The sequence below is a fragment of the Semicossyphus pulcher genome, unplaced genomic scaffold (assembly GCF_022749685.1).
Source record: "Semicossyphus pulcher isolate SPU_LCO1_2020_fin unplaced genomic scaffold, fSemPul1.0.p SCAF_28, whole genome shotgun sequence".
Lineage (NCBI taxonomy): Eukaryota > Metazoa > Chordata > Actinopteri > Labriformes > Labridae > Semicossyphus > Semicossyphus pulcher.
In genome coordinates, this window is record NW_027211702.1 from 2,252,693 (window position 1) to 2,269,432 (window position 16,740).

The window sequence follows — 16,740 nt, forward strand, 5'->3', positions numbered from 1 at the left end:
CTTTATGGACTACATATGACAAATTGTGACGGTGCTGCTCCCTCTAAACGTGACATTCTGCCAAGGGACCCTGGCAAAGTCCACGTCACCTCTGAGGTGTTGGCACAACAACTCTGTTTATGCAGCAGGAACACTCTTATCGTCTCCATAAGAAGGAGCAGAAAGAGATGGAGGGTTGAAGCTGCAGACACACAAGTGGAATGAGTGATATCTGTCTGCAGGAACCTAACACACCCTACAGATTGCTATGGTTCCATCTGAGAACATGACTGTTTTCTCTGCAGCAGATCTCTGCACCAACTGCAGCTCCTCCGCCTACCCGCCAATGGATGTAGCCAAGGCAGTGGTTTTGGGGATGCTGCTGGTGGTGTTTGTTGTGTTCGGGGTGCTTGGCAACATCCTGGTCATCCTGTCAGTGTTATTCCACCACCACTGGCGCTCTGTGACGCACTATTTCATCGCCAACCTGGCAGCCGCAGACCTGCTGCTCAGCTCCGCCGTCCTGCCCTTCTCCGCCACCTCGGAGGCTCTCGGCAGGTGGGTGTTCGGCCGGTCCTTCTGCAGCGTGTGGGCCGCCCTGGATGTCCTCTGCTGCACCGCTTCCATCCTCAGCTTGTGTGTGATATCCATCGATCGCTACCTGGCTGTCAGCTACCCTCTGCGCTACCCTGCCATGGCTACAGGTCGACGAGGCCTGACTGCAGTGGCTGCTCTCTGGGGACTCTCCGCAGCGATATCAGTGGGCCCTCTGTTCGGCTGGAAGGAGCCCGACCCAGAGGATGAAACCGTGTGCAGAATTACGGAGGAGCCTGGCTACGCCTTATTCTCAGCACTGGGATCTTTCTACATACCACTGGCCATCATCCTGGCGATGTACTGCCGAGTGTACACTGTAGCAAAGAGAGAGACTAAGACTCTGAGGAAGGGCAGTGAGGGAGAAGGGGTCGAGACAGACGGGGTGACGCTGAGGATACACAGAGGGAATGCTGCTCAGACAGAGAAACAGGATGATGAAGAGGGGGAGAAGAGGCATAAACACACCACCTTCTCCCTGCCGAGGATGCTGAAGTTCTCAAGAGAAGAGAAGGCAGCCAAGACTCTGGGCATTGTTGTCGGATGCTTCATTCTGTGCTGGCTCCCCTTTTTCCTGGTTTTACCCATCGGTAGGTATCGCTTAACTACTTCTGTTTTTAACTTGGCATAACCGCAAGTCTGTGCCTTTTCATGTATTATTATTATTATTCAAGTCTCCAAGCTATGAGCGATGTTTTTCTGAAAGATGAAACCCTGGCAAACCTTCAAAAACACAAAGGTTGTATTTTTAAGAATTCTTAAGGACTCCTCTTTCCATCTGAATAGAGAATGTTTGTCTGCAGGACATTAAAAAGATTTTAATATCTTAAACTGTGAATCTATTCCCAGTAAAAAGTTGTGAAGAAAAAATGTGTCATATTGTCACCTAGTCTGGTGGAGATGTGATAAATGTAAGTCCAATATTTGCTTTCTTCTAGCTCTTTTTTGCTTTTCACCAACTTTTAAGGCAACGTGTATTCAGCCAAGGTCGACAAATACCGACGCTTAATCAAAACCTTTTTTAGCGTGGCACATAAAAAGTGTCTGTTTTCATCCTTCCACACATGGTTAATGTCTTGTTGGTTCGGTGTAGTCGTGTTTGGACCTGTGTCCTATCCATAGTCCCCAAACTCCACACCTCACGGACTTTGGCGGTCTTTCTACTATGTTACTAGGAGAAATTTCTCCTTTCAAAGTGTCAAATAGTGCAACAATGGGTTTGCATTACATTTAATTGGAAGCTCAGTGCATCTTAAAGGTGAAATATTTTAGCTATACATCAATTTTCAATTTTTTAATGTGTTTTTGAATCACAAATCATGGCCTTATATGTACGAGCCAGAATCATCAGGAGGTATCAAAATGGTAAGTTGAAACGACTTGACTACAAGCTAGTGCAAGAAGGCAGCCCGAGGTGAATGACGATTGGTCGATTTCAGTGAAAGCAAGGTTCTACGTAGAAACCTGCAGCTGTTCTGAACGGCCCATTTCAGAGGCGGACGCTGCAGCTAAAGAGACAATAGGATGAAAACCAAAGGTGACAGCGCTTTTGCTATCAGAGCCGCTAGACTTTCAAGCAACCTGCCAGAGACTTGCAGAGTCAGTCCCTTGTTTCATTTCACCACTCAAGACATACCTTTACAAACAGGCTTTTACTCTGCGATGTTATTTATTTTATTGTACTTTTGTTATCATTCATTTTATTGATCTGTCTGCTTTTATTATCCGTTTATTATCTATTATCTGTTGGGAAGCACTTTTGTCTGAGACTTTCAGTGTGACACTCGCAATTAAGCTTCGATAAGCGCAAGAGCTGCAGAATGGTGCTGGCTGATAACTGCGAGTGACCCTTTCGACAGGGTCGCATTGTATTCTCACTGTCTTTGGTTACACTGGTAACATTGAAGGTAGCAGGAAGTGACATGTTTACACATAAGCATAGGTAAAAAGTTTCCCTATTTGGCTCATAAATATATATCTATTTATTATCTATTTTTTATACAGGAGGAAAAAATAATGACTTTGATGAAAAACTAACACATAACAGTTGTAATAAGTAGTAAATGTTGTAAATGCTGTTTATAAAAAAAGAGCAGTCCAGGGTGTGTGTGGGTGTGTGTGGGTGTGTGTGTACACTGTGACATCATTAGTGGGTGCGGCTACAAATGCAACAGACTTGGAAAAATCTGCAGTTCAGTCCAGGTAAAGAAAAATGTTTGTTTAGTGGGAAAGGTTACAATCGGCATTCAGACCCGGGTCAAATGGCTCTGCAGTAGACCTGGGTAATTATCGCCTCGGCTCCGATCGGCAATGATTGGAACACAAAACCCGGGTCGACGCGCTAATCTACGCCCCTTTCGTTCCAAATTTGTCTGTGCCACATATGATAAATAGACTGAATGAGTAATGGATACAATAAAGACCTAACCACTCTAACATCTTCACTTTTACTAACCCTGTCTCTGAATCACTGATTCATGTCATAATGAGAGCATTAAAGATTTCTTAGATTCTTATGTCCTATAGAGGTTAGCTTTATTCTAACATATAAAACGTTTTAAATAGCTAATTAAAATTGTATAAGAAGCCAAACTGAATGGAAGTTAACCGATAAGGATTATTCCACTGTTATTGTAAAACCTCCGTGTAGATATGAGCTTCAGTGAACAATATGAGGAGCTCAGGGAAAGTCAAATGTCCTCTGAGGCTGAAATTCTGAACTTTATCTTCACAAAATTACACCTACAGTTTGTCAGGCTGTCAAAAAAAAGAAAGATAACAATGATGTTATCATAGATGTAAGAGAGGACAGAAGCCAACCATTATGAAGCCTAATCTGAAATCTTAATAGCTTCTTAAATAACTCTTATTACTCGACAGAGATAAGTGAATGTCAGTGGGGACCAGTGTGTGTTTAAGGGTAGTAGACTGTCAGCAGTTTGCTCCCAGCTCACAGATGGTGAGATTATAGCTGGAACGTGTATTTGGTTACACACACTGTAATCTTATTGAAGAGGGGGACAATCCATTGTACAAGACGGAGGAGACGTGAATGAAACACATTATCTGAACAAATATTACACTGTGTGTTATCTCTTCTCTTTTTGGTGCCTGTGTACATTCATTACTGAAGGCCTAATATTAAATCCTACTGCAAACAAAAGGGATACTCTGCTTAAAACTGGGCTGCTATATGTGTTAAATTGACACTTTCTTTTATACTGGGATTAGAAATACACAATCACTAAATCTAAATGATCCTGGGTTAAAAAAAAACAATATGAGGGTCAGGTTCACTTGCTAGCTTTTTCCAGAGCTTTCAGCTGCACACAGTCTTCATCAGTTGACAGAGCTTCCTCATTTATCTTAGATATTGATCTATTTGCGGTAAATGCAAGCTTACTATAGTCCTGATTCATTAATATCAATTGTGGGACTTTTTATTTGTGTTGATAGCTTCAGGCTTATTTTGTCTAATTGCTATCTACTGTGTGATTAACACACTTTCATGGCTTTGATACATTTTTGTTAAAACAGTTTTTACATTAGTGCTGAAACATTTAGCCAAAGGGCATTTTGACTAAAGACACTTGGACATATCACAGTATAGGTCTACATCAATGACTGTATGTAAAGATGGACGATGCATCTCCATCTGCTCTCATTGTACAAAATAGAAGCCATAGTGACAGCGTCTGACAGCCAGAAGATGACAGGCGCTGCCATCTTGCGCTGGTGACGTAATTTGGAGAGCTGCGCAGTAGAGATCAGTGGGTGGAGCCACCAAAACACACACACTTAACTTACCAAATGAACAGCAGAGATTGTGAAGCAGACGTTCTCAGATATGGAAACTTCAATGACTGATTTAGTTACGTCTCCTCTCGCTGGTCCTCCTCTACTCTGCTTATCCGGAACAGATCGGCTGCAGGAGCCGTATTTGTCAACAGAGCTGTCAATCATCATTTTGGCAGCATCAAATAACTAATTACAACTAAACTTAGACATTAATCAGCATGATAAGAACAAACTATAATTACGAAAATGTTTAAGGAAAATTTATCTGGTGTGTATTTTGATTTTATAGTTTTATAGTTCCATCTGTTAACATGGAGGAGGCAGGCTTTATGACATATACTTCACTTTTAGAGAGCAGCTATGTTGTCAATATTTTAAATTAAATTACATTTTTCATGGTGCCTCTGCACAGTCTGGTTTACTGAATATGACTATTAAACTTAATGGAGCCATGCAGACATATTTAAAATGAAGAAATAATACCAAATAACAAATCTTATCAATTGTATATCAAATGTATCATGAATATACTTTATATTTATGTGGTTAAAAAAGACTAGGCCAGGCAGGTTTATTTATAGAGCACCATTCATACATAAAGCAATTCAAAGTGCTTTACACAGTGTTAGCAGCCATGCTAGCAGCGCTGAGAGATTGTGCTTAAGCACTAAGCCAAATGCTAATGCCTGCATGCTAACATGCTCACAATGATAATATTAAAATGCTATGGTTTTGCTGGTAATATTTACCAAGTTTAACATCTTGGTTTAATATAATAGCATGTTAACATTTGCTAAGTAGCCCTATATGCTAAGTACAGCTCAGGCTGATTGTGTTTTCAATATATAGTCCTCAACCAAGGTATTGAAGATTTGAGTTATTCCTTCTCTACCATCAATCTTTTTTAACTTGGCCTAAGTGGATTATGAACTTCTCAGCTAAATGTCATGGCAAGCCTTTTTATTGTTGTTGAGACATTACACTTACAAATATCAAACATTTGGTGGCACAACAGAAACATTCAAGGGGAACTTTAAGCTTGTGGTTACAGGATAGGTCAGAGTGTAGTAAAGATCATTTTGTTACCTTTCACCACTTCCCTTCCTCACCTACCTCACCTTTATTTTACTTCCATCATTTCATTAGTTGTTTGTACTCTCTGGCACTACTCGTTACCCAGATTGAATTCACCTGATCACTCCTTATTTAAGGACTGTACTCCCTTGCACTCCCTCTTTCACCTTCACATGGGGCGGCAGTTGATCATTAATGCGTCCCATGTGTTTTGTTCCCCCTTATTGAACCCCAATCATTATTACTTTGGAGAAACAAACCTTTGTTCAAATTACCTGAAGTTTCCTGTCTGATGCATTCTCACCCAATGCCCATGGTGATAGTCATACCAAAAATTTGAACCTCCTTCTCAACACGGGATCAATCGTCCTGGCACAATGGATATCTGTGCAAAGATTTCAGGTATAACAGCATCTTAAATCTCAAAGAAAACACAAAAAAACTTCAACCCCATGAAGGCCTAAGAGAGTAGGTCAGTATCATCCTCAGAGTACCGTGAATGTATGTAGTTCGGTTTGGACCAAAGTGGTGGACTGACCACTTGAACATCCCGACGTGGTTGTGCCACAATCATGGCTGAAGATACTAACTGAGGTAACAGTAACCCTCCTGTGCTTCAGCACCAGTGTTACACAAAAGCTGTTGAGGCCTGAATCTTTTATATATTGTTGCTTGATTATATTTTTGCTCTCTGAACATCCAAAAGGACCTTCCTCCCTTCTGCTGCTCGAGTTTCTCGGAAAGGACATCAAAAAATTCAATTACAAGTAACTAAATAGACCAAAGCACCACTGGAGCAGAATGGGTTTATGCTGTGAGATGAAATGGAATGAACCAAACTATTGCGCCCTCCCAAGAAAGCTATTATAGATAACAAGCATGAGGCCTAATGGGCTGTAATGCTAGGAGGCATCCTCAGTCACCCTGTAGCCTCCCAAGGCACCCAGTCATCAGAGAATAGCTCTGCATTTCATTTGAGACGGACCTTCACAGCTCAAAGCTCAGCGCGCATATGAGCTCTGAGGAAGTGATAGTCTGAGATATCCAGAATAAGGGTTTGAAAAAAAACACATATTTTTTCATAATTTTTTTCAGAGCAATTCAGATGGAAAGCCTGCTTTGAGCTGAAGCACTAAGTTGCTGTCCACCTGCACCACAGTACAGTCTGGTTACCAAGCTCATAAAATTAACTTTTCAGTCGTATCTCACTGTGTACAAAACCACTATAAAGCATTGTTTTGATAAAAAAAAAAGGGTTTTGCACATAAAATAGACCTGTTATTGGACTTTACCTGCTTGTATTTTCTCCACCAAGAAAGAACATGTTTTCTGTCTTGTATCCTTGTTGCTATTTAGTGAATGTTTGGTGGAAAATTGAGTTCACATGTCAAAGGAACATCTGATTCAGTTAGATGTTGGAGTATAATTAAGTGGGCAAGTTATAAAGCATCCAGTGTTATCACTTATAATGGATAGTTGTATATCATACATTCTTTGGTCTTGATTTCTAATCAGTAATTCTCAGAATCCTGTGATGAAGAACATGACATATGAAAACAAAACATCCAACATAAAACAAGACTAGGTCAAAACCTATTTTGTGGTTGACCGCAACAGATCAATGTGAGCTTTTGTGGACAACACTGGAAGCGTGGCGTGTGCGTGATGGCTGCAGAACGTGTTCTTTTTCATTTCAAGTGCATGAAAAAAGATGAGTCTTCATACTGCTGGTGTGACACGCGCGTGTCTCGCGCCTCTGACACACTGAAAATGTAGAGAATAGGAGGCTCGCCTATTTTTACCGCGAGCCTCACGCGGTTCTCAGGCAAAATACACGATGAAAATGAATTGTGATGAGTCCTATTGATCTCTGACAGCAATATTAACGTCTCTTCCTGTAGTAAAAGTCACAGGCATGGAGAGTAAGGTAGGTCAACACTTCCAGCGTGCTTTTTCAAAGTAAAAGCCCGATCTGGAAGTCTGACTCCCCTCGTTTGTACACCATGCTTTTATTTTGAAGTGTTTCCTGGGCCGTTGTTGTTATTTTTTTTACTTTATTTGTAACTTTTCCAGGAAGTTTTTTGATCAATAAAGTCACTCACAGGCTCTATATTGCGGTTCCTGCTTCATTTTCTTTGAAATAGAAATGTAGTCATAAGTCTCCCGCAGGCCATAAGTATATATGTTAGTAAAAATAAATAAATAACATCATGTTACAAACGTAACTTGGGTGCGATCTGTCCCTCTCTCTCCTAGCTCGCTCTCTGTGTCCTTGTCTCGGCTCATACGGTTGTTTTCGCCGTGTGTTAACTCAGGTCCCGTTTCTAATGTAAATAAGATCGTTTTCTGTTAAGACCAACTCATGGAACCTTTAAAACAAAGCCCTGAAACTACCCCTGGATATGCGCGCTGCGGACGCAGTTGAGGACAGCGGACGAGCAGCGGAGGAGCAGCCTCGCCTAGTCCCCCGAACAAAGTATCCAGAGCCATGTAGACAGAGATTTGCGTCAATGGAGGTCCAATATGCTCCAATATGCTCCATGATCCTCAATTACAATGTTGCGACTCTCTCTCTCTCTAGGGCTCTGAAAGTACTGTCACTCAGTCAGTCAGTCAGTCAGTCAGTCACACACAGACAGACCCATGTGTAGGGCTGACCCTGGTGGTCGGCCAAAAAATGGACCTAACCACTGTGTAACGTCAGCAGGGTTTGAAGCCTCATGATTGGCATTTTGGTTGTCACCATCTTGGCTTTTTGGGGGTCAGAATTGACCATAAGAGAACGGGATTGTGAATACTCATTGCTTAGCCTCCGTCCCGGTTGACAGGTCCCCTTAGAAACGACGTGTCAATCAAAGAGAGCCAAGCCTTAAAGCTGCTGTTTTAATGTCCATTTTACTCAAAATGGGACCGTAATTTTATTAAACATCATGCTTTATTGAAAAAGGCTTCAAAGTCGCAAATTGAGACCATAAACTCACTGGAAAATATTTGCAGATGTAACAAATCAATTGAAATTTGGATCATTTTCTGGTACACTTACATAGAATTGGACTTCTTTTAGCAAAGAATTGTATCAACAATTGGCTCCTTTAAAAAAAAAAATAGGGTATACAATCACCTCACAGTGTATGTGTTTTTGTCTGTAGAGTCTTGGGTTAGAGACAAATCAGCACAGTCAACATTTTTAAGGTTTTTACAATACACTCTTTACAAAATGCCACCCAAAGTCAGCAGTCTTCTTACCTGCTTTCGTATAGCTGTGTGTCTCAGCATTTAACACCACCTATCGATCGGCAAAATAGTATGCTTAAGAGTGCAATACAACTGTGCTAGTTGTGAAAAAAAAACTGTGAAAAATGTAAAAGCACTCCAGAGACATGATTTCTTTAAACGTGTTAACCCCAGAACAGAAGGTCCAGAGCATCTGAACAGTACGGTCTTATCTGATGGTCGAACATGTCCTTCTTAGACCATGAGCATTTGTTCCGCTGTAAAAGCCTCCACCCAAAATTTACGCCTTTGAACTAACATTTCAACCTGTCTGCTGAGATTTTACTCACTCAGCCCTGAGAGAAAGGCAGCATTGCCAGCTGAAGATTGCTGTAAATTGGAAGAAAGAAGCTCAAACCACTAAAAAACAGCCATAAACCAAAAGTACACAAATATGTGGACAGGCAATGAGCAATGTGCTTAAGGTCTTATTAGGACTTGAAGTTCTGTTTCCTTTCCATTCATATTCTGATTAGTGTCTGTGTGTTTCTAGGATCTATCTTCCCATCCTGTAAGCCTTCTGAAACCATCTTCAAGATAACCTTCTGGCTGGGTTACCTCAACAGCTGCATTAACCCCATTATCTACCCCTGCTTCAGCCAGGAGTTCAAGAAAGCCTTCCACAACGTGCTGCGTGGTCGCTGCCGGAGGACTGGACTTCCAGCTTCCAAACCACAAGGACATATCACCTCCCATTCCTCCAGTCCGGGCCTCATGTGTAATACCTCAGCCCAAAGCCAAGTCTCCTCATGGGGTTGTTGCAGGGCGCTTTCAACCTCCTCACCATCCGCCAGAGGCCCAGATCAGGCTCAGAGTGCACAAATCCAGAGGAAGAGTCTGCTGAAGGCTTGGTGTTTCTCAGCAAGTCAAACATCTGTACCACAGAACCCCTCCAGTCACAGATCAACTAAGGTCTTACGCCTTTCTCTTGGCGTAACAGGAGAGGCTGTTTGATTGGCATGTTGAAGAGATAGAGAAAGTTGTCACATCTGCGATGTTGAACTTGCTATGCCTCGGGGAAACACTTACGCTCAACTGTTGCATGTATATTTATATTCCTCGGGGGCAAGGTTAGCTGATAGTGACTTGCCTCCAGAGGACGCAGACGACAACTCTGCTGCCTTAAGGCTCTATGCCTGAGTAAATGCCTCGAGTGTCAAATAACATGAATAACATTTTGTCTACGCTTACCAGCCCCTACAGAGCTGCTCTTGAACAGAGCACTGCATGTGCAAGCAGAAAAACTGCTGGGTTTGATCACACAGTAAGAGACTTTGGCGAAAATGTTACTTTGGTTTAAGAATGGGAGGCAAAATCCTTTTTGCAAGTATGGACACACCATTAGTAGCCATCAGTGCTTGGGGGGGAAAGAATAAAAGAGATAATAGCATTTTATTGAAGTGACATTAAAGCTCTCTGGAGAGAGGATTTCTTTAAACATTAGTGGTATTTCTGCAGATTGCACAATGCCTTATGGGAAAAAAAACTAAAAAAACTTGGTGTAATTAGTATTCACCAACAGTCCTGAGAAAGTGGAAGCGAGCGTAGGTGTGTGTGCATTAAATGTGTGACCTCTGTTTTAAAGGGATGAGACACTCGCCAGGCTTTGATTATGAAATATCTGTCAAATTGTGTTGGAAAGGAGAAATACGAGTTGAGTTTGGGTGTCAGATAAATAAGAGGAAAGCCTTTCAGTACAGAGCAGTCTCAAACAAAAGCTCTTCATTGTAGCGCTCTGAAGCTTTTAATGCTCAGTTGAGGCTGTATCAAAGATGTGTCAAAGCCACAGGCAATTTTGGGGTGACAAGCAAGAATAAAACCTGATTTTGAAAGTATACAACCTAAAAAATTCCAAAGCCATTTCTTCCGAAAGAAAGTTGGAGGTAAGGAGAGCAAAGAGGGAGAGGAGCTCAGCGCGTTATTGTCCGGGCTATTCAACCACCTTTTTACTTACTGATTGTGAGGATGCAAATACAATTTTAAGAAACGTTAAAAGAAATGCTACCAAAATGCCCAGCTTTAAATCTACATGTGTTGTTTAAAATCATATCTGGTGTTTCGTTAAAAAAAACACAATTTGTCTCTGTATTGTTAAAAGGACTATGTGTGCCTACTGGTTTTCCACCAGTACAGTCCTTTCAGAGTTTCCCAGACACTAGAGAAAAAATGATGCATGAAACTGAAGCAGTTCTTGTCTGATGTCTGTGTTCTCCGTTAACTTGTGTCTATGTGTATGTTGTCTTTAATGCAGAAACAGGTTGACCCTGAAACACACAGGGAATTTTTTGACTGGCGTTAACCGACTGGGGGCACTGACTAATGCAGGGGGGGCATGAATTGTGCACACACACACACACGCACACACACGCCTGAATAGCATTTATTTTCCATTTCTGTCTCCCCTGATCAAATCTACTTTATCTATTATGTTTCATGCACTTGTTACATTCCTGTGTATTGTTTCATTATTTGAAAAATATCACAACAGAGTAACAAAATCTTTCATGCTTCATTCTTTGAGGACTCGACAAGAGGGTTTATCTTACAGTAAACATAGCTACAAAAGAAGAAGGGCTGTATTGAAATTAAGCAACAGCTGCTTGCAGCCTGTTGAAACTAAGCTCATTAAATTGGTTTAAACTTTACTCCCGCCTCTGACCGGGCAGATGGCCAACCAAAAGCCCCTTTTACACTGCCAGTTCAAGGCGGGATTATTATGCCTCTGTTAGGTTTCGTCTTCTATGTAAAACGCACGGAGGCGGAACGGTGGAGTGAAGTCGTTCCGCAGGTGAGGCAGAAGGATGTCTGTGCAAACGGAGCCCTGCGGAGCCAGCAGGGAGGAACAGCGCCGTGTGTGTGTATTTGAAGCACGCGCTGTTGGGTTATACCTCACGCACATTTTGCTTCCTCAACTCCGGAACGCTATTTAGAAACACACACTGGGGCAGATTTACCTCGGCGTTGCTTGGTCTAATGTAAAATGGCAACAGCTGCATGACAGTGGAGCTCCGGTTGAGCTTCGGTACAGCGCTGAGGCGGAACTGCAGTGTTAACAGGGCTGTGGGTTGGCACCTGGGGTGGCCAAACACATTTTAAGGGGGTCCATGCAACCCCAGGCCCCAGGAAACGCCCCTGCCTGACGTATCAGTGACATTTCATAACTTTATAAGTATGTAATTGTAGGAACATGTTTGCAAGTAGCTGCGTGTTTACAAATCCAGCAGTTACAGCGCAACATTATTTTGATTTGGGTTCCTGCCCACCTGCAGAATGTTAGTCCAGTTTTCACTATAATTTGTTCTACTTTTTCACCAGATAGTTTGCAACTGTTGCTGTTTGCTGCTGACCAGGTAATGTACAAGGTAAAGGCTTTTGTTTTTTACAATTTCAAACATTATACATACAAAAATCCATTGTGAAATCCATTCACACTTACTGCCTTGTGATGCATATTAAATTATAGAAAAGAAGGTAATATATGACTGTAACCTTTAACAGAAGGCTGCCAGTTAACAGTTACAACAAAAGAAAGCTTTCACAAGTCCAGGGAGATTTCATTCAGATTGCTTTCTACTTTATGAATGTCTTTGTGTCTGTCTTTATAGATATTATGTGATTTCATTAATTAGTAAAAGCTCACTCTGTTACACAAATTCACATTGACACATTCTGCTCTCCAGTGCTGAGATAATGTGAGTGTTTGATTAAGAAACCTGTCATGAACACTGATTATTACAGTGGCTTAAACAAACATGTTTCAGGCTGTCTCTTATCTGTTTTTTAAGAAGTTGTCACACATTTCTTCTAAGCTATTAATCCTCTGCTTCCTCCTGGTACAAACACACTTGCTTTTCTTTGCTTTGCTCGGATTAAAGGCATTTTTCTACCCGACAGACATCATAACAGTGATGAATACCTAAGAATGCTTATCGGAGAAACGCAGGACGTTGAAAGAACTTCTAGAAGACAAATGATTCGTCATTTAACGGTCACCTTAGGTTGGGGCACAATAAAACGAATGTTCTTCATTCTGCATTGCTCTTCGAGGTTTGTACTCAAACAGAGACATTAAGTGACTGTTCAGGAGGATTATGTCCGTGTTTAAACTCTGTAAGCTCCAACTTTTACATAATGGCATCCGCTAAACTGTCTCAAAAAAACGAATAAACATGCAGCGCTCGTTGTCTGAGATTACACGGCCCAGGACTCAATGTTACACTGCATTAGGCAACAAGTGGCTGAAGGAGATGTGTTGGATTTTCATTACGGAGGCATGACTGAATGTGGAAGAAAATATATAAATAAATGAATGTAATGACATTTCACACATGGACTTAAGTCTTCATGATGTCTTTTTCCTGTTTAAAGTATAAGAGTGCTCTGCAAAAAGGGAAATCGGATTAAGATGAAATATGTTTATTTTTCTTGTCTGGCAAGATATTTCTTCTTCCTAGACAGTTTTCTGTTAATGTGTTCCACTTTTTCTTCATTATCTAAATAAGATATTTTAAGTTGGTACTCAGATTTCATTACTGGTTACTTAAAGTTGTAATCTCGAAGATGTCTGTGTGTTTTTTGATTACTTTCAGAGTTTTTAGTGTGAGTGAGGAGTGCTTTGTGTGTTTTTGTTCTCCCCTCCCCCTGGCTCTCTGTCTCTTTCACTCTCCACACACCTGCTCTGGATCTCCAATCAGCACTCCTGCCAGCCATCAAGCAATCACCACCTCCTATAAGAACCCTGCACTGACAGTCAGTCCCTGCCGGATCGTTGTGCCATACGGTTTGTTTATGTGCCACAAGTCTAGCTCAACTAGCCTTTAGCCTGTCTGCCATATCTTGCTTGTTTGAGATCTTGCTTGCTTGCTTGCTTGCCTGCCTGCCTGCCTGCCACCCTTTTTGACATCTGTTCTCCCTGTCTCCAGGACCTCCTTTTGCCAGCCCGCCAGCCAGCCAACCTCTCTCTGGATCACTCCTCCACTCCCCAGCCAAGGACCCCTACTATCTACTCCTTCACCATCCTCTGCCTCAGACTTCCAAATAAACCTCCATTGTGAAACCTTACCTGTTGTCAGTCTGCATCTGGGTTCAGCCTTGATTCGTGACAGAAGATCTCAGTTTCGTTCTCTTTGGTGGCACCTGTGGTGATAAACAGTAATTGCGGGAGCACACTTCCCAGATATGAAGACAGTGTTGCATGTGTGACGTCCACGGTTGGCTCCAGCTCTTGATTTTCCTGGCTGACGGTCGCTTTCCTTTCTAGACTTGTTACTTTTTCTTTGGATTTTCACTTATTTTTGAAGTTGTATCTGTAGTCCTCCATCTCTTCTTTTGTTCAGTCATAGTAGATTACTGTTTACTCGCAGCGCTTGCAGAGACCAGAAATGCAACCACTGCTGGCTGATGGAAAACGCGTCACTAACTGGGCACCACTTGTGATTTTTTCCGTGAAAGTCGCACCAGACAGTCAGTCTGTTATTCCGCAAATGCAAAGTCTTTCATCAGTGGGCCATAGGCTCAATCACCATTGTGTTACCTAATTTGGCGATAGATAGTGACTGAACAGACATTTATTTAAATTAAAATCTTCAAGATTATATCTTTAATGCTTGAAACTAGAATTTGCAGAAATGTAGATGTGGCGGCTGTGGCTCAGTGGTAGAGTCGGTCGTCTTTCAATCGGAAGGATGGAAGTTCGATCCCCAGCTCCCTCAGGCTACATGTCAAAGTGTCCTTGGGCAAGACACTGAACCCCAAATTGCTCTCGGTGGCATAGCCAGTGGTGATACCTGATTGACAGTTCGGCACTTTACGTAGCAGCCTCTGCCATCAGTGTATGAATGGGTGAATGTGATATGTAGTGTAAAAGCAGCTTTGAGTGGTCGCAAAGACTAGAAAAGCGCTATATAAGTACAGTCCATTTATATAAGTACAGTCCATTTATCAACACAAGTACAAACCTGCTTTGTCAGAAACCAAAGTCAGAATGTTGTATTTCAGGCATCTCATCCTGTTCATCACCTCACATATTAAAAACAGATAACGACCAAATGTAATTCCTTTTTATATGTCTTAAACCTCAGCACAACAATCATGTTTTCCTATCGACGTACAGAACAAAGACATGACAATTTTCATCTCTGTACTTGACTTTGACATCATTGGCAGAGAAACTTAAGATTCATTTCTTTCTCTAAGCAGGCAATCACATTTACAGAACAAGCACATTTTGTAGGGATGTCTTTTTCCTGTGAATTCCAGGATATAAAGCTTTGTTTGAAGATTATTACAATAGCATTGGATGGTACATTTAAGCACACTTTCCTGTTTGTTTTGCTGTATCAGACAAATATGCTTGTTTCAGGTCTGGCTGTAATTCTTTTTAATATATCTGTGGGTTCTTTGAAACAAAATGTCCTGTTTTTTATGCTTATTCTACATGATATTATATTCAAAGCAAACTTTCTGCAGTGACTATTACTCAAGTTTGAATGTCAAACCAGAATACACAAGCCGCCCTAGCAGTTTCCTGTTCTGCCAGAACTGACAGCTTTGCAAAGCAGACGCTGCCTTCTTTTGGCTTCCGGAGAGAAATGAAAAACAGAAACCCTGAAAACTAATGATTCATAACAAATTATCCGTGCCAGAGGGAGAGACTCTGACGGAGGGAAAATCATCAAACCACAGCTTGCTTTCTTTGTGTGTGCACATCCATGCCAACGTGAATATGTGTCCATCCGTGTGTGTGTGTGTGTGTGTGTGTGTGTGTGTGTGTGTGTGTGTACACCTGTATTTGTTTTAGTGCTGTTGGGTTTGGTTCTCATGTACGTGTGTTTGTGTGTGTGAAAGAGAGCCGTAGAGCGGTTTGGTGTCTGCTTCCATCAGTTCAAATATTATTTATGGAAATAAATTCATCCGATTCCATTAAACATGCAGCTCTCATTCTCAAAAAGCAGCACAGGATTCAAACAGCAGTGCAGCAGCTGTCAAATGAAGGCAAACACTGTTGTGATAAATTGATCCAGGCTCCCATTACTGGGTAGAGAAGTGTGCTGTTTGACCTAATCAGTTGACTTAGCAAAGTGATGTTTCATTCCAAATGGAGATCATGATTAATAATGATGCTGAGCCGTGAGTTAAGTAGACTCAATGATTGTGACTGCATTAGAAAGTCAAAGAGGCCGCATTATTTGGGATGATTTTTGTGTCCGACAGCAAGACTTCCTCTGGAGCTGGACTGAGCATGAATTTGAGATTGTATTGATTCTTAGACGCATTCCCCTCGCATCCATAGCTTGCTTTGGGAAAGTTTTGTTGCCTACAAACAAACCCACCTACTGCTTTAATGCAACTCTCTCATTATGCAAAATGCTCTCAGGTGTAACATCACAATGCATTTATCTACACTGATCTTTGTGCAAATGCGCTTGCAAATTCACCTCCTGGCATAAGTGTTGCTGTCGTGCGCCAAAACCCCCACTCTGTTGTTTGTATTATTTCAGTCTCATTGAACACTTAGATGTTTGTTGAAACAAGGGGGGGGATGATGAATCCTTGTTTGCCAGCAGAAATGTAAATGGGCGAAATTATTTCATTTTATAGTGCTTTAATTATCCATTTAAAGTGCTTATAACATTTTTGGCAAAGGCCAAATTGTTATTCAAATGTTCTTCAAATAGAGCGGATTTAAATGTTTACTTAGTTTGGACTGTGCAGCAGCTGAATCATAAATGGTGATACAAATGAATGAGCATGACGTTCATTTGTTTTGGCAGAAGTTCACCCTAAAATATTAGGCCTGTTGAATCACCATGGCAGCGCTCAAATGTTTGCTATTCTATTCCTAACCACATGACACGCTGCATGAGTTATAGGTCTGACTTCTACTGTTTTTGTCTCACTGAACCGCATCCGTAAAAGTTACTTAAAGGTGTCCTCCCCTTTTCTTACAGCTTTCTGGATTGGATTGGAAAATCTTTATTGTCCCCAAAGGGGAAATTCAGTTTGCAACAGTAGCACACACAA

General features: G+C 41.5%; 1 protein-coding gene across 1 annotated transcript; it reads left to right on the forward strand.

The window, feature by feature from the left end:
• Window positions 1-247: 247 nt before the first annotated feature.
• adra1ab (adrenoceptor alpha 1Ab) lies at window positions 248-9,672 on the forward strand. The gene is made up of 2 exons (XM_069677294.1): window positions 248-1,163; window positions 9,212-9,672. The coding sequence occupies exons 1-2, from the start codon at window positions 248-250 to the stop codon at window positions 9,670-9,672; spliced, it is 1,377 nt and encodes a 458-aa protein (XP_069533395.1).
• The last annotated feature ends 7,068 nt before the right edge of the window (window positions 9,673-16,740 follow it).

Excerpts from the sequence above, each read along its gene's own strand:
- adra1ab (XM_069677294.1), top strand. The coding sequence starts at position 248 with ATGGTTCCATCTGAGAACATGACTGTTTTCTCTGCAGCAGATCTCTGC. Across the intron at positions 1,164-9,211 it reads TTTCCTGGTTTTACCCATCG|GATCTATCTTCCCATCCTGT; the intron begins GTAGGTATCGCT and ends GTGTGTTTCTAG.